At 39.9% G+C, this 25,338-nt stretch overlaps 1 protein-coding gene across 8 annotated transcripts in view; it reads left to right on the plus strand.

Annotated features, from left to right (window-relative positions):
• CEP135 (centrosomal protein 135) overlaps window positions 1–25,338 on the plus strand; it is a 72,577-nt gene that overhangs the window by 10,860 nt on the left and 36,379 nt on the right. For 5 of the 8 annotated variants that reach the window (XR_014812571.1, XM_021101350.2, XM_084972308.1 and 2 more), the window contains 9 exons: window positions 1,876–1,960; window positions 4,789–4,917; window positions 6,996–7,211; window positions 9,724–9,789; window positions 12,567–12,705; window positions 14,709–14,932; window positions 18,117–18,269; window positions 19,782–19,934; window positions 24,665–24,742. Coding sequence is in view for 6 of the 8 variants with exons in the window: in XM_021101350.2 (XP_020957009.1) it covers window positions 1,876–1,960; window positions 4,789–4,917; window positions 6,996–7,211; window positions 9,724–9,789; window positions 12,567–12,705; window positions 14,709–14,932; window positions 18,117–18,269; window positions 19,782–19,934; window positions 24,665–24,742 (1,243 nt within the window). In the remaining 2 variants the exon portion in view is untranslated. Of the gene's footprint in view, window positions 1–1,875; window positions 1,961–4,788; window positions 4,918–6,995; window positions 7,212–9,723; window positions 9,790–12,566; window positions 13,748–14,708; window positions 14,933–18,116; window positions 18,270–19,781; window positions 19,935–20,428; window positions 22,119–24,664; window positions 24,743–25,338 lie in introns of those variants that run through there. The other 3 variants (XM_084972309.1, XM_084972311.1, XR_014812572.1) reach the window with 3 other exon arrangements.

Raw genomic sequence — 25,338 nt, forward strand, 5'->3', positions numbered from 1 at the left:
TTTAGTTCTATCACTCAGGTAGTCTTTTCAGACTCTTTAGTACTTCAGATTTTTGTCCAGTGTCAGTAGACATGAATAGATTTGTACCAGCTTTGAAATTCCTGCTTCATGATTTCCTAGCACTGTCGCTGGTATTTCCTTCAGTTGGAATCGGGTATAAATTCTGTTTTGGTGAATTCTCTGGGAAAGGCACCGTGTGAGTGTCATGGGGTGTTAGGAGGAGTAAGACAGGGCTACAGCTTTAGAAGCTCATGATCCAGTACTGAAGATGAGACAAGGGAAATACACCAACTGCCACTAAGAAAAGTGTAAGAGGAGCAGTAGGGTGAGAGGGCACCAGTGACAGCCTCCAAGACAGTCAGAGCTGCAGGAGACCCCAGATACAGGATATGCGCTGCTGGAAGTGGCTGGTGTGGTTAGCGCGTTGCTTTGCAGATTGTATGGGAATGTGGGGTGTTTTCTACCTGAGTCATCTCAGTATCTTAATAAGAAAGGACCTTAGTGGAGATACTGATTAGGATCTATTAGCTAATTGTCTTCACATAGCATATACACCTGTATCTATACGGTAATCTAACCTTACCCATGAAATGCTGTGTTTTGTTTTTCTGGTACAATTATAATCTAGGATTTAGACAATATATTAATATTATTTAGGGAGTTTTTTTGGCTATATATGTATCATTTTCTGTCTTTTTCTTTCACCTTAACATTTTTCTTATCAAACCATCACAGATGGTATTAGTCTTTTGATTATCTTCTTTTCATGTGCACATACATATTTAATTGTATTCATTCACATATACATATGAGGATAGTTGCCTACATACTTTTCTCCTACACCTAGATTAGGAGGAAGTATTTATTAAAGTAATAGCCGTGTTCAGCCTTACTCATTTTAACCCATGGAAAGTCTCTTTTAAACAGACCTGGCTTTAGGCTTTATTTTTCCAGTGTGAAAGTGGTCATGTCATATTTATGTTAACTCTTGGCAAAGTTTTGTGTAGTACAAGAGTTCCCATCATGGCTCAGTGGGTTAAGGATCTGGTGTTGCCGCCGTGAGCCGTGGTGTAGGTCACAGATGTGGCTTGGATCTGGTGTTGCTGTGGCTGTGGTGTAGGCCGACAGCTGCAGCTCCAATTCAACCCCTAGCCTGGGAACTTCCATATACTGTGGGTGTGGCCCTAAAAAAAAAGTTGATGTAGTGCAAATACATTTGGGCAGTGGTAGAAATCAGATAATTTAGACAAATCTTGATTCTCTTGGAATTAATGAGTTCCAGAAAGCAGTAGGTTTTTTGCTGCAGTGTTTCTCAAAAGTTTTCTGCTCTCCAGGATTATAGGATAGTTCATTAGAAAATACAGGGTCTTTTAGAGTCAGGAGACATTTTAGTCCCATATTTCTCCTAATATTGTGCATTTTGAACTAGATACTTGATTCCCTGAACCTAAGAATTGACAGCAGTACCTCAAAGAATTAGCCTAAGGATCAAATTGCAGTAATAGGTATAATGTGTCTGAGTTTCAAATTATGTACCACTCAGAGTTCCCTTGTGGTGCATCAAGTTAAGGATCTGATTTGGGTCACTGCAGCAGCGTGGGTTTGATCCCTGACCTGGGAACTTCTACATACCATGGTTGTTGAACCAAAAAATTATTTGCCACTCAGTTTTTCAGTCTGTTCTTATAAAGTTAAATCTCCAGGATGTTGTACTCTCTTTATGCTGTGATTTCAAAACTGTTTGGCACAGCACCTCCTAACTCACTGAGAAGAAAAAAAGAGAGAATTTGTAAAAGAAGGCATCTAATTTCAGTTTTTGTTATTTTGTATTTCTTAACACAAGTGTATTGGCATTTAGTTATAAATGTGTTTCAGAATTCACGAACTTCAGCAAGAAGTCTACCAGTTACAAGAAAAGTTAGCAATGATGGAAAGTGGACTGAGAGATTATAATAAGCAGGTAGGATTTTTATTTTCTTGCATAGTAGGGATTGAGATGGGTGTGCTGGGATTGTAAATGGAGTTGGGTTGTATTTGATATTACTGATACTGTTTTTAATACAACATTCTATTTTCATCAGTTTGTTAATAGAATTAATAGTTGGAATGGCTTAGATGGCTTCAGAGCATTCAGTCTGTTCCTTTCATTGTGCATTGAGAAGAATAGTAGTTTTAATGTTTTTTTTTTAATGTGAATCATCTGTCTCCCAAAATATTAACTGTTTGCATCTCCAGAGGTGTTTTTATTGAAATGTGTTATGCTTTATAATGGTATTTTAAATAATTTTCTTACCCTTACTGTAGATTTTGTCATTTTGCATATGTCTCTTTGAAAATTAATCTCCTATGTTGACACATTTGCTGGGTGTTTTCTCTGCCAGCACAGTATACAGAAAACAGTTTTCAGAAGAAGCAGGGAGCTAATAGATGCAGAATTAGATCATAACTTTAATAAGCTTTGTTCTTCATACTTTCTGTAGGTGTTTTGACTAAATTCTGATTAGGGTAATTACTGGCTTTCTTAAAGTTTCTTACCGAAGTTTAAGTTGGGTAACACACTTTTCATTTTCTGCACTTGACTGTGTCTTTTTGGAGTGAAGAAATCTGCACATAGAAGTATAGATATAACTTGTGTGTTAGCATAACTAAGTTTGTGAGTACTTTGAAGACTAATTGGATAAAATGGAGATTAAAGTGATAAAAGTAATAATGTCACCCAGAAAACTTACTTTATAGAGAGATGATGAAAATATCAAGTATGCACATGAGTTTATATTAATTGATATTTTTCAATTTAGAGTCAGTCATTGTTTCATCACATTTTTTCCAAGTACTTTATGAACATTAACTGACCAGTCTTTACCATCGCCATGAGGTAACTGAGGTGTTTGGAGAAAATGGCCTGACTGTGTCATTTTTGAAACCACCAAGGTATTGTGGTTATCAGTCTGGATTGAGTCCGCTCAGCTATCCATCTGTTTTGTTTTGGTTTTGCTTGAGTCTGTGTGCTGTTTTTCTCCCCATGTATTCCAGATTTTACTGTTCTCTCCACTCCCTTTCCTCGGCCTGTAATGCCCTCCTTCTCAGAGTGGCACCTTCTTTCGGCCTCCTTTCTCCACCTTTAAGATGAGCCGCCTTGCTTCTTGAACTCTCCAGGAGACCCAAGGGGGTTCGGCTCTGCCTGGGCGCCTGGCCCCCTGTCCTCTCGTCCGTTGCTCCCTTGGGTCCCATCTGGATTCTTCCTTTCTTTAGCCACTGCTTACAGGGCTGCATCGCGGTTGTCAGTTCCTGGCCTTCCTGTCGTGTGAAGAGGCGCTGTGGTGGTGGCGCTCCCTTGAGCATCTTGTGCTGCCTTCCCTCGTGCTCATGGTGCCCTTTCCAAGGGCGGCAGCAGGCACTCCACCTCCTCCTGTCCACAGCTCAGCCTCCCCAGGTAACTGATCTAGTCACTCACACCAGTCATGTGAATTGCTCATGCACAAGGATGCTTTTAGTCTTCATTTGCTTGATGTGACTGATAATTTCTCTTTGAAAGTCCTTCATGGCCTAATTTTCTTTCGGTTTTCCTTTTCTTGCTTTTTTAAAAACCTCCTATACAATCTCCTATACAAGCCTCCAGCCGTCAGTCCCCAGCGCAATACCATTTAGTTGTCCTAAGTCAGTTCTGCTGCTTTGTCACTGCCTGGAAGACCCTCCTTTCTTCTCTCCTTAGTGTCATCTTCACCTTTTCAGACTATCCACAGGATGACCGTATCATGGAGACCGAGTCACTTTATTCCCTGACTGCCTTGGTGTCATTCTCCTCCTTGTGTTGTTCTGCCATTGAACAATGCAATAAAGCTGTTACTGCTTTGCTTGCTTGCTTTTCCTGTAAAGCTCAAAGTAAGGGACCATGTCTTATTCATCTCAGTGTACTTAGAACTCTGTTCAATAAGTGCTTGTTCAATTGAATACTTGGTTTTTGTTTTCAGTTTTTTTTGGAAAGGAAAACCAAAGTTTGAAAGCGTGTGGGTTTTTTCCCAGATTCTTCTGTGTGAATTCATGGTTGGTAGTGATGCTTGGTTGTTGCTGTTTTATGGCTGTACCTGCAGCACATGGACGTTCCCGGGCCAGGGATTGAATCTGAGCTGCAGTGGCAACCTACACCGCAGCTGTGGCAATGCAGGATCCTTTAACCTACTGTGCTGGGCCAAGATCACACCTAGGCCTCCACAGAGACCTGAGCCACTGCAGTCAGCTTCTTAACCCACTGTGCCACAGCAGGAATTCTAGTAGTGATGTTTTAGACCATACAGCTGATACTTTCTAAAATAATAGGTAGTTAATTAAATTCACCCCAGCCTCATGTCGTTTTTAATATTGAGTTTCAGTAGCAATTCACTTTTCTTTGGGTTCTGCATTCATTTGTTTATTCCTCATTTATTCTATCAAGCACTGAAGTAGTTCAAACTCAGTTCCAGTACTTAGTATGTTTCTTTTTTATGTAAACATTGTCTATTCTTAGAGGAGGAAAAAACAAAACAGAAAAATTAAGTTAAGAAGAATCTCTTCAGTAAAAATACTTATGAAACCTCTATTGACAGCTCTTAGGTTGACATTTTCTGGTTTTTTGCTTTGCACAGATGTATTTCATAGTCCCATTTATGTGTGGGTACATATATGAATGTTATTCTCCTACATACACTGTAGAACATAAAAATGAAAGTATATTCAAATAAATGTCTAGTGTTAATCATTTCAGTTCAAAAGCAGATTTTTAAATATGCCAGCACAACGTTGTCTCATCAGATTGAACTACGAGAACGAGAGATAGAGCGGCTGTCGGGTGTATTAGGCAGGGGTGGCTCTCCTGAAATCCTTTCTCTGGAGACTAGAAATAAAGCCAACGAAAAGCTTATTGCTCACTTAAATATTCAGGTAAGGACTTTATGATTATTTCACTGAATGTCTAAAGTCATAAGTGTTTATAATGGTTGTAAAAGTGTCCGGGTTGTTCACTTGGGTGTTATTTACAGCGGAAGAAATTTGACAGAGCCAAAGTATCCACAATTGGGTGCAACTGTTGGAAAATTATGCCATGTTTTTAAAGAATATTTAATGAGCTAGAAATATATACACCATAATGTTAAATACTTAAGAGAATAAACCATAGGTACATGAAGCAGGACATGTGACCTTTAGAAATTTATTTATTCATCAAAGTATGGTTGATTTACCTTGTTGAGTTTATTTCTACTGTACAGCGAAATGATTCAGTTATATATGTATGTATTCTCTTTTCATATTCTTTCCATTATGCTTTATCACAGGATATTAAATATAGCCCCTGTGCTCTACAGTGGGACCTTGTCGTTTACCTGTTTTATGTATAGTAGTTTGTATCTGTTAATCCTCAACTTCTAACTTATGCCCACCTCTTTTCCCCTTTGGTAACTTATAAATTTGTATTCTATCTCTGTGAGTCTGTTTCTGTTTTGTAAATAATTTCATTTGTGTCTTTTTTTAGATTTTACATATAAGTGATATCATATGTTATTTATCTTTCTCTGTTTGACTTCACTTAGGAAGGATGATAATCTCTGGTTGCATCCATGTTGCTGCAAATGGCATTATTTCATTCTCTTTTATGGCTGAGTAGTGTTCATTGTGTGTGTGCACCACATCTTTCTAATCCATTCACCTATCGATGAACATTTAGGTTGTTTCCTTGTGACCTTTAGAAATTTAGGTGTCACTCCTGCCTGGGCTGCAGCCAGAATAGAGTGAGTCCCAAACGTGAGCAGTGCTGTTCAGTAGATGAAATAGGATATGAGCCACATATGTAACTTAACATTTCCTAGTATCGAGATTGAAAAAGTAAAAGGGGAGTTCCCGTCGTGGCACAGTGGTTAACGAATCCGACTAGGAACCATGAGGTTGCGGGTTCGATCCCTGCCCTTGCTCAGTGGGTTAAGGACCCGGTGTTGCTGTGAGCTATGGTGAAGGTTGCAGATGCGGCTCGGATCCTGCGTTGCTGTGGCTCTGGCGAAGGCTGGTGGCTACAGCTCCGATTCGACCCCTAGCCTGGGAACCTCTATATGCTGTGGAAGTGGCCCTAGAAAAGACAAAAAGACAAAAAAAAATTTTTTTTTAATAAAATAAAAAAGTAAAAGGAAAACAGATGAAATTAATTTTAATTTATTTACCTAATTGTATCCAAAATATTATTTTGATGATGTGTAATCAATGTTGTCAAATATCATTGCAAAATTTTACTTTTTTTGGTATAAGTCTTTGGAATCCTGTGTATATTTTATATTTATAGCACATCTCTGTTTGGACCAGCCACTTTCCAGGTGCTCAGTAGCTGTGTGTAGATGCTAGTAGCTACAATGTTGGACATCACAGTCTAAACTAATATTATCATCATACTGATAATCTTGTCATATTTTTAGACCTCGGCATTGGGTTTGTTTGTTTTGTTTTTTGTTTTTTGTTTTGTTCTGTTTTGGTCATTTTTAGAGCCACACCTGAGGCATATGGCAGTTTCCAGGCTAGGGGTTGAATTGGGGCTGTAGCTGCTGGCCTACACCACAGCCACGGCAACACCAGATCCTTAACCCACTGAGCGAGGCCAGGAGTCGATTCCGTGTCCTCATGGATACTAGTCAGATTCATTTCTGCTGCACCATGACGGGAACTCCCTGGGAAAATCTTTACATAAATTTCCTGCTTATCCTTTCCTTCTACACTGGAAAATAGATATTTTTATTAAACCACACATTATCAGCTTTGCAAATCAAAACAATATAATTTTGTAAGTCTAAAATACCTGGGGTATTAATTTTTTGTTTTTTTTAAAATACATATTTTGAAATACTATTTTGAAATATTTTTTAAAATGTAATATTTGAAATATTATTATTATTATAGTAGTTTGAAATATTATTTTGAAAGTTCAGTATTTAGGATAATTTTGCAATTCTTTTACCTCATGAATTATAAATTTGGTTTAGGTTGACTTTCTTCAGCAAGCTAATAAAGACCTGGAAAAGCATATACAAGAGCTCATGGAGACCAAGGAAACAGTAACTACTGAAGTTGTTAATTTAAGCAACAAAAATGAAAAACTCTGCCAGGAGTTAACTGAAATCGATCAGTTAGCACAGCAGTTGGAAAGACATAAAGAAGAAGTGCTCGAGACCGCTGACAAAGAGCTCGAGGAGGCCAGGGTACGTGTTGTGGGACTGGTCATTATTCTCCTGGAGGGTAGTGAACTTGAGCCCTTTTGATACAGTTCAGGCTTTTGGTTTGTTTTGTGGTTTCTTTTTAGAAATTTTTTTTATTAAAGTATAGTTGATTTACAATGTTCCTTCAATTTCTGCTGTATAGCAAAGTGACCCAGTCATACTCTTTTTCTCATGTTATCTTCCATCATGGTCTGTCCCAGGAAACTGGGTAGAGTTCCCTGTGCCATAGAGTAGGACTTCATTGCTTATCCATTCTAAAAGTAATAGTTTGCATCTACAAACCCCAAACTTCCAGGCCATCCCACTCCCTCCCCCGCCCTCTTGGCAACCGCAAGTCTGTTCTCCACGTCTGTGAGTCTATTTCTGTTCTGGCTGATAGGTTCATCTGTGCCGTATTTTAGATTTGTCTTTCTCTCTCTGACTGCCTTCACTTAGTATGAGAATCTCTAGTTGCATCCATTTTGCTGCAGATGGCATTATTTCATTCTTTTTTATGGCTGATTTGTAGTCCATTGCACCCATCTTCTTAATCCATTCATCTTTCAGTGGACATTTAGGATGTTTCCATGTCTTGGTTATTGTGAATAGTGCTGCATGAACATAGGGGTGCATGTATCTTTTTGAAGTAAGTTTCGTCAGGATGTAAGCCCAGGAGAGGGATTGGTGGATGATTTGCTGTGCAAAAGCTTGTAAGTTTGAGTAGGTCCCATTGGTTTACTCTTGTTTTTATTTTTGTTGCCTTGGGAGACTGACCTAAGAAAACATTTGTGTGCTTTATATTAGAGAATGTCTTGCCCATGTTCTCTTCTAGTAGTTTTACGGTGTCTTGTCTTACGTTTAAGTCTTTAACTCTTTTGAGTTTATTTTTTGAGCATGGCATGAGGCTGTGTGAAAAGTCAAAAACCACATGGTCATCTCAATAGAAGCAGAAAAAGCATTTGACAAAATCCAACATCCATTCATGATAAAAATCTCTTACCAAAGTGGGTATAGAGGGAACATATCTTAACATAATAAAAGCCGTTTATGACAGACCCACAGCCAATATAATACTCAACAAAGAAAAGCTAAAAAGCCTTTCCTCTAAAGTCTGGAACAAGAAAAAGATGCCCACTCTCACCACTTTTATTCAACACAATATCAAAAGTCCTAGTCACAGCAGTCAGACACACAAAGGAAATAAAAGGTATCTAAGAGTTCTTGTCATGGCACAGCAGTTAACAAACCCAGCTGGTATCCATGAAGACAGGGGTTCATCCCTGGCCTCGCTCAGTGGGTTAAGGATCTGGCATTGCCATGAGCTGTGGTGTAGGTTGCAGACGTGGCTTGGATCTGGCTTTGCTGAGGCTGTGGCATAGGCCGGCGACTGTAGCTCTGATTCAACCCCTAGCTTGGGAACCTCCATATGCTGTGTGTGCAGCCCTAAAACGCAAAATAAATAAATAAAATATAAATAAAAATTAAAAATTGTTGCAATTTTCACTTAAAAAAAGAAAAGAAACTTAAAAAGTCAGCAAAGGTGCAGGATACAAAATCCATGTATTAAAGTCAGGTTCACTTTTCTATGTTAGTAATTAAAATCCATAGAGGAAAATAATGATTTCATTTACAGTCATGTCAAAAAGAATAAAATACTTAAGGATAAACTTAACCAAGGAGGCAAAAGATTTGTACACTGAAAAATGTAAAACACTGCTGAAAGAAATTAGAGATGGAAATCAGTGGACAGGCATTTGTGTCCATGGCTTGGAAGACCTCATGTTGTCTGCATGTCTGCACCCCCAAACGGTCTGGTAATCGAGCGTGATCCCTCTCCAAATGCCAGGGGCATTTTTACAAAAATAGGAAAAAACCCTTAAACTCATATGGAATCTCAAGGGACCCAGATTAGCCAGGACAGTCTTGAAAATGAAGAATGTAATTAGAGCAGTTTCAATTTTGCTTTTTGTGGCCCTGGCTTCATTGTAGCACTGCCGTCATCTCATTCCTCTGCTTTTCTGCTCCTCTTGTGTGTTCTGTGCCATGCACACAGCATACTGAGCACAGCTTCTCGTGTCCATTGGCAGTATTCAAGGACAGCTTGGCTCAGTACAAGATTCCAACTAGATCATAATGTTTTCCTCTTGGCCTGCAGCACTCTCAGTGGCAGGGTAGGCAGATGGGTCAGATATGGGGAAACATCAGGGCCATAAGGCAAACCCTAAAATTCATGACTCAAGCCACGTCCTGCAAGTACACACACAGACAGATTCTCAGGTGTCCCTCTTGTCTCGCATGTTCCACATAGGCCCCTGCAAGCATTCAGGACACCAGGAAATTAAAGAGAACCCTAAACCTTGCCTCCTCTTCATTGAAATTGAGGCTTGGGGCTGGCTAAAGCCTGAGATCTCACTGGTGAGAGGGAATAGGAACCACTTGAAAAGTGACTTGCACTGACTTAGTGATAAGTATTCTTGACTTTCAGTTATTTACCTAATGGGCTTTTTATTCCTAGAAAGAGATTAAAAAAAACCTCTCTGAAATTCGGAATCTTGAAGAAACAATGGGGAAACTTCAGCTGGTAAGTAGTGTCATATTGAATTGCCAGAATTTTTGTTAGGTTTTATTTTACATTTTTTTTACTAAGATATCATTTACCTGTCATAATACTCTTTTAAGTGTAAATTTCAGTGGTTTTAGTGTAGTCGCTATTTTCTCATCCCAGAACCTATCCTTCACTACAGAAAGAAGCCTCATACTTATTAGCAGTCACTCATTGTCCTCTGCTCTGCTGCGGACAGCCACTAGTCTGCTTTCTGTCTGTATAGTTTTGCTTATTGGAGTATTCTCTATAAATGGAATTATGCAATATGTGGCCTTGCATGTCTTACTTTCATTTAGCACGATGTTTTCAAATTTCATGCAAGTCATAACATACATCATTACTTCTTTCTATGGCGAAGTAATTTTCCATTGTATGTATATATTCAGTTTCTCATATATATATATATATATAGTTTGTTTTTGTCTTTGTAGGGCCACACCTGTGGCATATGGAGGTTCCCAGGCTAGGAGTCAAATCGGAGTTGCAATTGCCGGCCTACACCACAGCCACAGCAACACAGGATCCATACTGCATCTGCGACCTACACCACAGCTCACGGCAACACCTTAACCCGCTGAGCGAGACCAGGGGTCGAACCTCATGGTTCCTAGTCAGATTTGTTTCCACTGTACCATGATGGGAACTCCAAATTTGGAAATACCTGTTAGGAATTTTATATCTCTAAATGACTGCATGACTTGTCAGTTTACTAATATCGAAAATAGAAATTGCTAATTACTTGGTTAAATTGTTGACTTTTATTAAAAGCAGTTAGTCATTTTTTAATATTTTTGTTTGGCAGGGCAAACCATCTTACTAGTCATATTGTTTGTTCTGGTGGTCTGCACATGAGGAACTAGTCATCATCCCCGCATAAGCCTAGATGCAGCATTTAGTCTTAGAGTCCACAACTGGCAGAAAGAATGTCTTGCTTACAGGTGGACACTCCTAGGTGGTCACCCAAAAGATTACTGAGAATTTTTTTTAAAAATAGCCTGATGAGAGAGTTCCCTTTATAGCTCAGTGGTTAAGAACCTAACTAGGATCCATGAGGATGTGGGTTTGATCCTTGGCCTGACTCAGTGGGTTAAGGATCCAATGTCATTGTGAGCTGTGATGTAGGTCACAGACTCGGCTCAACTCCTGCGTTGCTGTGGCTGTGGTGGAGGCCGGCAGCTACAGCTCTGATTTGACACCTAGCCTGGGATCTTCCATATGCCATGGGTACAACCCGAAGAAGCAAAAAAAAAAAAAAAAATTGGATGAGTTTCCACTAATATTGGAAACAAAGGCTGATACTAATTCCCAAGTGTTCTCATTATATATACTCTTTACAGTCTAGGTGCAATGTTCTGGTGGCTATCATAAGGCAAATTTAAAATGAAGCCATTTGTAAGGACAGGCATATAGTAAGTGCTCATATACTTAGTGATTTTTATGTGCTCACTGTGAAGAGGGAATCAAGGTGGCTTCCCACTTTATTCAACTGCTTTATCAGGTATTCAGTTCAGCTCCGTATTGAATAATTGAATTAGCTAAACCTGCTAAATGTCGTCCACTCTTGAGTCTCATAGCTGTTGTAACACTCTCTGATAAGGTGTTTTGATGATGTTTTCACTACAGTGTAAGCTCCATGAGGACAGGGATTTTTGCTGTCTGTTGCCTGCTGTGTGTCTGTCCACTGCACACAGTAGTATGTGATTCATAAAGCCTGTCTCAGAACTAGGACCAACTTTCAGTATTGTTGCCTAACAGCAACATGTTGCTGTAGTTACTTTCTGACCTTTCTTATTTTTTCCACTGGTACTGCATTTTGTGTATTTGTAAGGGAAATACTAATCATATTGTGAGCTAACATTTGTTAAGTACTTGCTGTGTTCTGGACACTGTACAGAGTGCTTCACATTCATAGATTCATCGGTTGATAGGTAACCGGCAGTGTCCAGGTACTGGTCATCCATCGATAGGTAACCTCCAGTGTCCACATACTGGTCATCCATTGATAGGTAACCCTCAGTGTCCAGGTACTGGTCATCCATTGATAGGTAACCCTCAGTGTCCAGGGACTGTTCTTTTTTTTTGGTCTTTTTGCTATTTCTTTGGGCCACTCCCACAGCATATGGAGGTTACCAGGCTAGGGGTTGAATCAGAGCTGTAGCCACTGGCCTACGCCAGAGCCACAGCAACACGGGATCAGAGCCGCGTCTGCAACCTACACCACAGCTCACGGCAACGCCGGATCGTTAACCCCCTGAGCAAGGCCAGGGATTGAACCCGCAACCTCATGGTTCCTAGTCGGATTCGTTAACCACTGTGCCACGACGGGAACTCCCAGGGACTGTTCTTATCCCCACTCCGCAGGTGCGGCTGAGAGCACAACTCTTGTACGTAAGGATACCTGTGGCAGTCATAGAGTGTGTTCTGTGTTCTGCTTTTCTTTAAACATAAAAAAGCTTTACAATTTTTTATTGCACCAGTATATATTCATTTAAAAAAGTGTCCTAAACAAATTAAAAGAAAATAAAATCCAATAATTCTGCTGCTTTAGAAGGGAGCACTATTGAATGTGAGTTTTAAGAATCCTTTAGCCACAATTGATAATTAACTTTAATTGAAACCATATATTTGCCTGACTAAAAGTAGGTGTATGTGAATTACTCTTAAATAAATGTGCTTACAAAGTTATCTACTGTAAGTGTTTTAATATTTCATAAGGTTGTTAGAAATCTTAATTAAAGTGCTAACACTTGCAGGAATTAAACTTGTGTCACAAGGAAAAGGAGAGACTGAGTGATGAACTCCTCATGAAATCAGACCTGGAAACTGTTGTTCATCAGCTTGAGCAAGAAAAGCAAAGACTTAACAAAAAAATTGAAAGTTTTGCAGTTACAGGTAAAATACATAATGTTGATAACCTAAAAATGATCATGATTTCCTTTTAATGTATTATTTTTAGTAGCAGATGCTCTTTCATTCATTCATTCAGTAACCATTTGTTGCATTGTTACTGCATGTCAGGAGCCAGGCCAGCCCCTGAGGTGCTCTAGGAAACCCCTGGCCGTCACTGTCCTGCCCCAGGTCCTGGAAGAATCCATCTTTATCTTCCCTCCTCTTAGAGTGGAGCCTCATAGCGCTTGTGAAGGGCCACTGCCTCCATGGGGTCTGTAGGTCCCGGTCTCTCTTACCTGTTCTCTCCTTTCCCCAGCTTTAGCCTTTGTACTGGTCTTTCCCATTGGCGTTCAGACATGCTTGCCCTTCTCACAGTCTAAAATGAAGCTTTGACCCCTTCCTTTCCAGCCACTCTTTCCTCCTTATCAGACCTTTAACTCCTGAAGTAGTCATCCACAAGTGCCTTTCTGCTTGATCACCTACTGTGCTTTAGCTCCTCGATCTACTCCAATTGGCTTGTCCTCACCTCCCAACAGTGCTGCCTTGCTCTTGCTGAGGTCACCACTCACCTCCAGTTGACTTGTCCTTACCTCCCAACAGTGCTGCCTTGCTCTTGCTGAGATCACTACTCAGCTTGATCCTACTAATTGCAAGAGATGCTTTTCATTCATCATTTCAACTTCTAGCCCTTAACACATTTGCACATCTCCTCCCAGTCCCCTACACTCTTACTCTCTGGTCATTCCTCAGTATGAGTTCCCCTATTGATCCTCAAGATCACCTTGCATGCTGTTCTTTTGTAGCTCTTGTTCTGCTACAGTGAGAGTAATTATTTGACCTTGGCCGCATATTTCATACTTACACCCTTAGCTCAGGCTGTGCTATAGTCAACGCTCAGTGAGTATCTGACGATTGAATGAAGGAAAAGATGGGAAGTAAATCCAAATATGTCTTGAAAATCACTTCATGCTTTAGAGTTGGAAGAACTCAGTTAAATTAGACTGAACTACATGAAATGGCCAATCTACTTTTGACTCCTGAAAAGGTAATTTCTGGGAGTTCCCTTCATGGCTCATTGGAAACGAATCTGACTAGTATCTGTGAAGGTGCAGATTCGGTCCCTGGCCCAGTGGGTCAAGGATCTGGCGTTGCTATGGCTGTGGTATAGGCTGGTGGCTACAGCTCTGATTTGACCCCTAGCTTGGGAGCCTCCATATGCCTCTGGTGAGCCCCTAAAAAGACAAAAAAAAAAAAAAAAAAGTGATTTCTATGGTAAAGTTAATAATTGTGCTTATTTGGAGAAAGATGCGTTGCTTTGATCCATTTGTGTGCATTTTATTTATTTATTTTTTATTTATTTATTTTTTGTCTTTCTGCCATTTCTTGGGCCGCTCCCGCGGCATATGGAGGTTCCCAGGCTAGGGGTTGAATTGGAGCTGTAGTTGCCAGCCTACGCCAGAGCCACAGCAACGCAGGATCCGAGCCGTGTCTGCGACCTACGCCACAGCTCATGGCAACGCCGGATCATTAACCCACTGAGCAAGGGCAGGGATCGAACCTGCAACCTCATGGTTCCTAGTCGGATTTGTTAACCACTGCGCCACGACGGGAACTCCTGTGTGCATTTTATATTCAAGTTTAATGTTAAAATCACAAGTATTGCGATAAATTTTTTTAGGTAAATTTTCTTTTAGTGCATTTTCAGGTCACCAGAAAGTACCATGTGGTAATTTATTGCTTTACTGTGTAGTACTAAATAGTTCCCATCCTTGTATATGACAAAGACAGGATAACTTTGATTTATTGGATTTTATTTAAACTTTTAATTTTTGCTTTTTTTCTCCTTTCCTATCAATATCTCTTTGATAGCCAGAAGTTATAGATAATATATAAAACAGCTGTGCTTTTTAGTAGCTTACATTCTAAAAGTTATTGATATAATTTATTTGGCTAGTTATGAATTTTATATGCAACTTTGTTTTGAGATTTAATGATTTAATTTGCAGAAAAAGAACTTACTTTGGAAGTTGAAAGGATGAGGCTAGAACATGGAATAAAACGTCGGGACAAGTCACCTTCTCGTTTAGATACATTTCTGAAAGGTGTAGAAGAGGAACGAGATTTTTATAAGAAGGAGCTGGAGAGACTCCAACATGTGATACAGCGAAGAGCTTGTTCTAGAAATTATTCTGCATGTGAGAAAATTCCAGTATTTAAAACACTAGAAAAGGTAATATCTCTTTAGAGGGTAATTGATAAGACAAGAGAGCAACTTTATGAGCACATTTTTCTGGTTTATTATTGTACTGAATGTAACTTTATTCATGCTTGCTTTAATATGTCTTTAGTTTTGATTTCTGTTTTTTTCCGTGACCTGTTCTTTAGGAACACAGCATTAATCAGGAAAGCATAGCACAGCAAAGCCCAGAAAGTAAGGAAAGATTGAATCAGTCACTACATATCTAGGATGAGGCCAGGGCCATCTGGGCATACAGGACCTCATATTACTGGATGGCTCCTCGCTTTCTCACCTTCACTTTCGGTGTCGGCTGCATCTTCTCTCTCAAAGGAGAATGGCTTTGTCTCTCTGGCAGGCTGCATGGCTTCATGCCATTTCCAGCCTTGGACCAGTCGGAAAGCCACGGGTCAGGCATCTCCACACGGCCATGCAAACAGGAGATGCGCACAGTGCAGTGGGTGCCACGTGGGTCACACTGTCTGTCGCTGCAGCCACGTTTACAGCTCACTGGTCTCAAGATGTACATGTGTGACGTTGACTGATTTACCAGTGATTAAAAGCACCTGTTTCTATTTTAGGTCTCAGTTATTGTCAACATTTTATGAGTATCACTTGCGTTCTTTAGATTTTTCTTTCTTTTAAGCTTTGGAGCTATAGGACTGTCCTTCCTATTCAGTGAAAGTGATCAGTGATTTATTTTTCCTGATTCCTCAGTATATATGGAGCTTAAAAAAAAAGGTCAGTAACACATACATTAACTTACACTGTATTTTCCCACCGATTCATTGTGCTTATAATAGATGCCATAGCATAGTGCCTAAGCTAACACTCTGTCCATCAAATTCAGCTGCTAGCCCATATGGTTAAAAAACAGAGTCTAATCAGAAAATGATTCAAAACCATTTGACAATACACAGAGAATCTTTAGGAAAAAGATGAGAGAACTGGTAAATGCAGCCAAGTCTGAAATCCAATATTTTGAGTTTTAATGACTTTGCTCCCAGCTTCCCCTAATTTTATCTAGTGTGTAGATAATGTTAGGGTCATCTAAGCCTCCAGAACTCTGGTAGGAGCTGATTTGTGTAAGTGTCCAGCATAACACCTAGTTCTAGTACATGGTTCATTTGCTTATTATTTGCTGGTTCAAAGCACACCTGTTGAGGTAGAAAGTTAGGTTCAGTTCAATAGATAGATTCTGAGTGCCTGCTCTGAAGAAGTATCCAGAATACAAGATGAGGGAGACCTGGTTCCTAGCCTCACAGTTTTTAGCCCTGTGTGTGTGTGTGTGTGTGTGTGGGTATGCATGAGTGTGTGCATGCTTGTGTGTGTGTGTGTGTGTGTGTGTGTGTTGGGAACAACAGAGTGGTAAAGGGGAATTCTTAACACAAATACAGATATCTACATACAAGATACATTTAGAAAAGACCTGGAGTTCCTACTTATGCGGGCCAGTAAGTAAATGTTAGGGGATTTATACATTTTTACCAGGTACCATGTTAGGTGCTGAAGATAATGCTAAGATCAGACCTATGTGTCCCTGACAGAGCTTACATTTTAGCGGTAAAGACACATTAAACACTCAGTCATGTATACAACTTTATAATCTCGTGAATAGTAAGTGTTATTGAAAAAGGAATATAGGAAGAATTCAGAATCAAGGAGAGTATGTAGCGGGGAGCTAAATCAGATTGAAAAATCTGGAAGGGCTCCTTAGAGAAAGTGACATTTGAGCTGAGACCTAGGGAGTAATGAAAATAGTCTGTCAAATCTTTATTCATTGAGCTCTCCTCTTCTAAAATCTAGGCAGACTACTTTCTTTCTGTAAGGACATTTTTATTTGTATAGGGTTAGGTTATAGATTTTCTTTTATCGTTACTTCACCTTGATTAAGTCCTCACCCTATGTGCTCTTGTCCTGTGATACATCTTGTCCTTTTCCAGATAGATAACCTCATCCGTTAGACCTTGATTTTGCTTGTTTAACCACAAAGATAGCTTATTTCCGAGTGGCAGGTACAGGGTGCTTCATGGATATCCACTGTTAACAAGCCTGCAGTGGACCTGGCGTGTGTGTGGTGTGTAATGAGTATCAAGGACCAGGCTTCCAGTGCACCGGTCATAACACTAGCATTGTCTGGAGCATCTGCATTTCTTTTTGGCCATGTCTGCAGCATGCAGAAATTTACGGGCCAGGGATCGAACTCACACCACAGCAGCAATCCGAGCCACTTCATCAACAATGCTGGATCCTTAACCCTGTGCACCACAAGGGAACTCTGGAGCTTCTGCATTTAGTATTTGCATATTAAGATACCACAGATGCCTAAGTCCATACTTACCGTCTTTATTGTCTGCAGTAGCTCTGAAGATAGTGGGTTTTTCTAATTGTACTGAAATAACAGGCATAATCTTGTCTTAGAAATGTTGGAAGTAGTTGCTTATTCAGTGAACATACTTTGTGTGTACTTTCTGGTAGAACTACTTATGTTTATCTGATTGTGAGAATAAACCTCACATAGGTTTGAAACTGGGACAGTTGGTTGGTGTGTCTAGAAAATTGATGTTTAGGGAGTTCCCTGGTGGTTCAGTGGGATGAGGATCCAGCATTGTCACTGCTGTGGCACAAATTCAATCCCTGGCTGCGGGCACAACCATTAAAAAAAAAAAAGAAAGCGATGTTAGGTTCAGTTACAGAAAACACTGAGGAATGTGCTGGGCTATTGGAATGATTTGTCCTGGGTGAGCAGGTGCACACATCAGCATCACCTGGAGGGCTTGCTGAGCTGTTACTGGACCCCACCCCAAAGGTTCTGGGGGAGCCCAGAAAGGTCCCAGATGCTGCATGCTTCTGGTCTGAGGGTTACACTTTAGTTCTCACCAATGTGAACAACTCCGGGAGAAGGACGGTTGAAACATCTGATAGGATCTGATCAATCAGTATCAATGACAGCTGGTTCCCTTGCTGGGAACTTGAAGGCCAGGCAATTTGCCCCAGTACTGCTGGCACTGTCACTTCCTGCTCTCCTTGTAGGTTAAAGTTTGTGTTCCTTAATTACATTAAAAGAAGTTGTGTTCTTTTTGTCTGTTAACATCTTTCATTCAGTCTTAGCATCCTTGTGACAACCATGTGGTGATAATTATAACAAATGATAACTTCTGTTTTTAAATTGTTTCAGGGTGATTACAATTCAGAAATTCATCTGATCACAAGAGAAAGAGATGAACTTCAGCGTATGCTAGAAAGATTTGAGAAACATATGGAGGACATACAGTGCAATGTTAAATTATTGACAGCAGAAAGGGATAAACTGAATGTCTTATATAATGAAGTAAGATATTGATTATGATTAACAGGTTATATAGAACCAGTTAATTGTAATGGAACCAGTATGTAGCCTTTAAATTACTGTGATACATAGACCTTAGTAAATTCCTTCATAGTTAGAACCATAAGCAGTAGTTTCTGCTATCATCCTTTTCTAAAGCAGAGATTTCTGTTCTTTTTTTATATTTATTCTTCCTCTTTTCCAACCTGTCTGTGGGTCAGGTGAGTTGAGATATTTCTAAAACGCTGAATGAGTCTCCGCCTGACTGAGCCAGGTGAGCCCTTGGGACTCAGATGTGTTGGGATAGGTCTCTCATTTGGGGTGGAATCCACTAATTGGATACACTGGATATTGAGGACTTAGCCTCAGGCAGGGACAGGGGTGTGATTCGATGCGGCCTGGCCTATCGAATGTCAGAGCACAAGGCGCATCTGAGCAAAGCACGGTGTGTATCACCTAAGTTTGCTCCCACCCGGGCACTGCTGTTCGAGGGAGGGAAGACCAGGATAAAAGGCCAAGCTGAGGGAGTTCCCGTTGTGGCACGGTGGTTAGCAAATCCGACTGGGAACCATGAGGTTGCAGGTTCGGTCCCTGGCCTTGCTTAGTGGGTTAAGGACCTGGCGTTGCCATGAGCTGTGGTGTAGGTTGCAGACGCGGTTCAGATCCTGCGTTGCTACGGCTCTGATTGGACTCGGAACCTCCATATGCCATGGGAGCGGCCCTAGAAAAGCAAAAAGACAAAAAAAAAAAAAAAAAAAGGCCAAGCTGGAGTTTTTTTGGGATTATGTAGTGCAAAGTGACCCACTTCTGGGCTTTTCCCACTGTTGGCTTAGATGTCAGCTTTCTTGGGTCTGCTTAGTTAATTACTAGCTGTCCACCTGCTCTTTGGTTTCCAGAATTTTGTTGCTGGTACTTCTCTCAATCTCCTTGTTTTTTTGTTTTTATATATTTTAATCCTCGTACTCTCATGTTGGTGGCATTTGGGGAGAGAGCAAAAAGTAGCATGTGTTTAGTTTGCCTTTTTTATTTTTAATTTTTATTATTATTATATAGTTTTGTCTTTTGTCTTTTTAGGGCCGCATCTGCGGGATATGGAGGTTCCCAGGCTCGGGTCTAATTGGAGCTGTTGCTGCTGGCCTACGCCAGAGCCACAGCAACGCAGGATGCAAGCCTCGTCTGACCTACACCATAGCTCACAGCAACACTGGATCCTCAACCCACTGAGCAAGGCCAGGGATCGAACCAGCAACCTCATTGTTCCTAGTTGGGATTTGTTTCCCCTGAGCCATGACAGGAACTCCCAAGTTTGCCATCATGGCTCAGTGGAAACTCCCATTTTTAAAAATGAGAACATATCCTAGAGGTTACCATACTAAGTGAAGTAAGTCAGAGAAAGACAAATATTATGTGATATGACTTAAACTGTAGAATCTAAAAAAATGTTATAAATGAACTTACTTACAGAACAGAAACAGACTCCAGTGTTTTTTAATTTCTATCTTTTAATTCTTTAAGGCTCAAGAAGAATTATCTGCACTAAGACAAGAATCTACCCAAACCACCGTCTCCCATAATACTGTTAGTCTAATGGAAAAGGAAAAAGAACTTGCATTATCTGACTTAAGAAGAATTATGGCAGAAAAGGAAGCTTTAAAAGAAAAGTTGAAGGTAAGTAATAAGTGACTTACTTTTGAAAGGTGATTTATTGAGAAAAAGGGAGGTCTTTTATATGTTCCAGTGACATGACTCTTTGGAATCCCAATCAGGAATTGGCAAATCATGGCATAGGAGCCAAAGCCAGAGTGTTTTTGTATGGCCCGTATGCCAAGAATGGTTTTTATATTTTAAAGTCATTGAGCAGATATCAAAAGAAGACTGTTTCATAACACATGGAAACGATGAAATTCAGGTTTCATTGTTGATTCTACGTATGCATTGGATATTCATTTGTTTGTGTTTTGTGCTGCATCGGCAGAGGTGAGTAATTGCAGCAAAAACTCTGTGGTCCCCAAGGCCCAAGATATTTATTACCTGTTTCTTTTTAGGAAAGAACCAACCTCTGATCTCAGTAGTTTTGTAAAACAGCTTCAATGAGATATTCGCTTACAGTATAATTCACCCACCTAAAGTGTACAATTCGCTGTTTTTTTGTGTATTCCCAGACTTGTTCGGCCATCACCACAGTCAGTTTTAGAGTATCTTCATTATTCTGAAAGAAGCCCTGAGCCACTAGCAGCTGCTCTCCATCCCCCTCCTCCTCAGGCCCAGGCAGCCCACGGGTCTGCTTTCCGTCTTGAGATTTGCCTACTCTGGATGTTTTGTACAAATTGAATCATTCAGTATTTTTTTTAATGTCTGGCTTCTCAAGCTTAGCACAGTGTTTCAAGGTTCATTCATTATGTGGTATGTAGCAGGACTCTTCCTTTTACTGTGGAAAACATTCCATGTGTGGGTGGCCAACATTTACTGATCCTTGGGGTGGTTTCTCCTTTTTAGCTGTTATGAATAATGGCACTCTGAACATTCGTGTAGTTTTTGTGTGGATGTGTGTTTTTATTTGTCTTGGGTAGAGTTCTGATTTCTCCACATCCTCACCAATACTGGTTACCTACCTTTTTGTTAACATCATCTGTGGGGGTGGAGTAATTACCCCTGTGGCTGTTGTGCTTATTTTCATGGCTTATTTGGCCACTTTTATATCCTTTGGTAGAGAAATGTCTATTCATATCCTTTGCCCATATTTGGATTGGATTCTTTGTCTTATTATTATTGAGTTGTAAGAGTACTTTATATATTCTCAATACTAAACCCTTATCATATATGTGAGTTGCAAATATTTCCCCCCATTCTGTAGGGTGTCTTTTCATTTTCTTAGTATTATCCTTTTAAGCACAGAATTTTTCATTTTGATGAAGTCCAGTTTATTTTTTCTTTTATTGCCTGTGCTTTTGGTGTAATATCTAGGGGCAGTATTTTATATTTTACAATCTCCCCAAAAATGTTAATCTACTTAAAGTGCTTAACAGTTCTCAGCACATTATGAGAACTCAGTATTAACTATTGTTGTTACTATTGTGGAGTCCATAGCTTACTGCCAGTAAATATTATTGAATTAATGCTTAGAAATTAGTAGCTAAGGTTAAGAATAAGAACATTGAAGTATTATAAGGGTAGTCTTTATGTCGTAAGTTTTCAGTTAGTTTTACCCCCAACAGAATACTTCCAATTGGGATCTTTTGGAGTACTTCATTCCAGAAAGTGCTTTTTTTTTTTTTTTTTTTTCATAATGATTTTTATTTTTTTCCATTATAGCTGGTTCTATCAATTTTCTGTTGTACAGCATGGTGACCTAGTTACACATATATGTATACATTCTTTTTTCTCACATTATCACGCTCCATTATAAGTGACTAGACATAGTTCCCAGTGCTACACAGCACAGAAAGTGCTTTTTTATAAAAATAAGTGTTAAAATCACCAAATGGAAAACTTATGTGCAGTATGTTTACTCTTAGTAAAAGCTACTGATTTGTCCCTTTCCATATCTGTTGAAATGAGTAGGAAATGTAAAAATAGGACTTAAATGCTGTAGTACTGAAAACTCAGAAAAAGTGATGTTCATATTACCAGATTCTTTCTGGGTTAGAGGAGGCAGGACTTAGGAGTTTACAGTAGGTCTCTTACCTGAAACCTGAACTAACCCTCTCAGTCTTTAAGTCTCTAGTAGTCTCCTGGTGTTCTCTGTGCAGAACCCCTCTGACATCATCACCGATTCTTCCCTTCTGAAAGCTCCTGTTTCACTTGATCACAAACCATATTGATGCTACCTATTAAATAATCGTTAACACTTATTAAGCCCTTTCCGTGTAGGAAGCTCTGTTCTGAATACTTTCTTAAGGGCATCTCAGTAAATCTTTGCCTTTTCAGTTGGGTCATGCTTACACACATGATTTCTGAGTTACAGTAAGTTTAAATAATTTGGAGTTCCCATCGTGGCTCAGTGGTTAACAAATCCGACTAGGAACCATGAGGTTGCAGGCTCAATCCCTGGCCTTGCTCAGTGGGTTAAGGATCCGGTGTTGCCGTGAGCTGTGGTGTAGGTCGCAGACGTGGCTCGGAACTGGCGTTGCTATGGCTCTGGTGTAGGCCAGCGGCTACAGCTCTACTTAGACTCCTAGCCTGGGAACCTCCATATGCCGCAGAAGCAGCCCTAGGAATGGCAAAAAGACAAAAAATAAAGAAAATAAAATAAATAATTTACCCAACCAACAGTCACATGATAGATGTTCAGCACTGCTAACCATCAGGGAATGCAAATCAAAGCCACAATGAGAAATCACCTCACACTTGTCAGAATGGCCCTCATTAAAAGAACATAAATAACAAATGTTGGTGCAGGTGTGGAGAAACGGGAACCCTCGCACACTCTGGTGGTAGGAGTGTGAATTGGTGCAGCCACTGTGGAAAACAGTAAGGAGGTTCCACAAAAATCTAAAAATAGAACTACTATATAACCCAGCAATTCCATTCCTGGGTATATATCTCAAGAAAATGAAAATCCTAATTCAAAAGATATATGAACCCCAGCCTTCATAGTGGCATTACTTACGATGCCAAAATAGGGAAGCAACCTCAGTGTTCATCAACAGGTGACAGGATAGGGAAGGGCTGGTGTACAGCAGACTCCACTCACCATCAAAAGAATGTAACTTTGCCTTTTACAGCAAAGTGGATGGGCTTGGAGAGGATTGTGCTTAGTAAGTTAAACCAGAGGAAGATGAAAACTGCGTGTTGTCACTTATATGTAGAATCTAAAAAATAAAACTAGTGAATATAACAAAAAAGAATCAGGCTCACTAATACAGAGAATAAATGAGTAGATGCCAGTGGGGAGAGGGATGGTGGGAGACGCAAGATGGTGGAGAGGAGTAAGAGGCACAAGCTACTGTGGATATAAAATAAATGAGCTATAGGGTGTCTAGTACAGGGAATGTAATAACCGTGAGTGGAGTCTAAGCTTTAAAATTGCGAATCACTGAATTGTGCACCTAGAACTTGGTGAGGCAACTACATCTTTTTTTTTTTTTTTTTTTTGGCAACTACATCTTAATGAGAATAATAATAGTTTGCCCAAGCTCTCTTAGCTGCTAAGCCACGAAGAATCTGGCTCCTGAGCTCGCATTGGTTCCCCTTTGCCTGTTGCTGCCTTTGCTGGCCGTCGTTCTCTCACCTGCGCTGGTACATGAGTGGTCCCTAAACCTGTACTGCACCCTGAGGTCAGAGTCACCTTGCACAGATATGAATCTGATCACATCACTTCTGTTTGATTCCATCTGTTGTTTTCAAGGACTTGAATGATTGGACCTGGCCCGCTTCAGAGTCTGGCTTCCTTTCCCCAAGCTTATCCCTCCTCTTCCCCACCCCTCATGTTCTCAATGCCAGGCTCGATGGGCTTTTCCCGGGCCCTCAGCCTTTTGCACAGGCTGCTGAAAACCCTTCCCCACCAGTTCCCTCACTGGCAACGCCCTGCTCATCCTCTAGAGCTGGGTAAATATCCTTTCTATATGTTGCCATAAAGTTCCTTTTCCTAGGAAGTATTCACGGATTTTACTTTAATATCTTGTTTAAGGTGTGTCTTTTCTCCTGTAGTCCCCAGGCATAGACTGTCATGTCTGTGACATCAGAGGCTTTGTTATTTTCCTTGCTATGGTTTTCCTAACACCTTTCTTGGTTCTTGGTACATAGTGTACATAGTATAGACTCAATAGTAGTTGAATCACTTAATAAAATATAAGGAAGCACAGTGACCTTTCCGAACGTTAGCTGGATAATGAATAACATGTTAGATGTAAGAATTTGCACTAGAAAAGTTCTCAGGTTTCCCCAGCATACCCCTTGTCCTAGACTCGGCATCAGCAAGAACTGGATGAGGTAACCTCACCAAAAAATAGGCTTGTGTCATTGCCTTGTTGACCAGCTCACTCCGGAAACTGATCTCTTGCATGGCCCTGTAGTATCCTGTTTCCTGTGTCCTCCTGATCCCATCCCTTTTTCCTTAGCACTGTCCCTCTTAACATCTCTCAGGAGGGCGCACTTCTGAGCTTAACCTGGTTGTGCTGATGAATTGACCTGTGTAAATGGTTTGCAGATAAACCCACAGCAACCCGTCTTCTGTTGCCGTCACATGCGGAGGTAGAGTGTAAAAGATGAGAGCTCCTCGTGGTTTTGTTTTCAAGCAAAAGCATCATTTTTTGTAAAATTTCTAATGATTTTCTTTCTAAGACATTTCTGTGTTATAAAAAGACAAATGAATAGTACTGTAGATGTGATTTCTTCCTTTGGTGATTTTGTATTCCTAGCTGATGTGAATGAACATCTTCTGTAAAATTCTCTTACAGCATCTCCAGGAAATGAGTATTTTTGGAAAATCAGAATTAGAGAAAACGATTGAACATTTGACATGTGTTAATCACCAGGTAATTTATCAAACTAGATTTGGGGTATATTTTGTTGTATGAATGATTATTTCCATTATAGTTTTAGTGTACTGTATATTTTTAAAATCACAAAAGAATATGTTAGAGAAGCTGCGTAACAGTGGTTAGGAGTAGGCACTCTCAAGGTTGACTCCTTGGGTTCAAATCTGTCTCTGTCCCCTCTTATCTGTAGGCAAGTTTCCTTTTTTTTTGGTAGGCAAGTTTCTTAAACATTCCATTCCTTAGTTTCTTTGTTTGTAAAGTACAAATGGTGCTAATACTTCTTAGAGTTTTTGTGAAAATAAAATGAGTTAATACCTGTCAAGAACTTAGAAGAGTCACTGGCGTATCATAATCACTCAGTCGGTATTAGCTATGATTATTGTTTTGCTCTTGTTCACAAAATTAAGTAATACAGACCTGGAATAAAAAGTGAAATTCATTTTCATTCCTTATTGTTCTCACTAGAGATAGGATTTTTAACAAGTTGGTGTGTGTTCTACTAGTCGTTATTTTCTCTGCATTTTGTTTTGCTTAGTCTCCTTTTCGATGTTTTCACTGTTTTTATTTGTCTACCAATTCTATCATCTGTTTCT

Source organism: Sus scrofa, chromosome 8 (assembly GCF_054392235.1).
Source record: "Sus scrofa isolate SSC_HxYL_T2T_F1_AM1 chromosome 8, Sscrofa_HxYL_maternal_Yorkshire_Landrace_v2.0, whole genome shotgun sequence".
Classification (NCBI taxonomy): Eukaryota; Metazoa; Chordata; class Mammalia; order Artiodactyla; family Suidae; genus Sus; species Sus scrofa.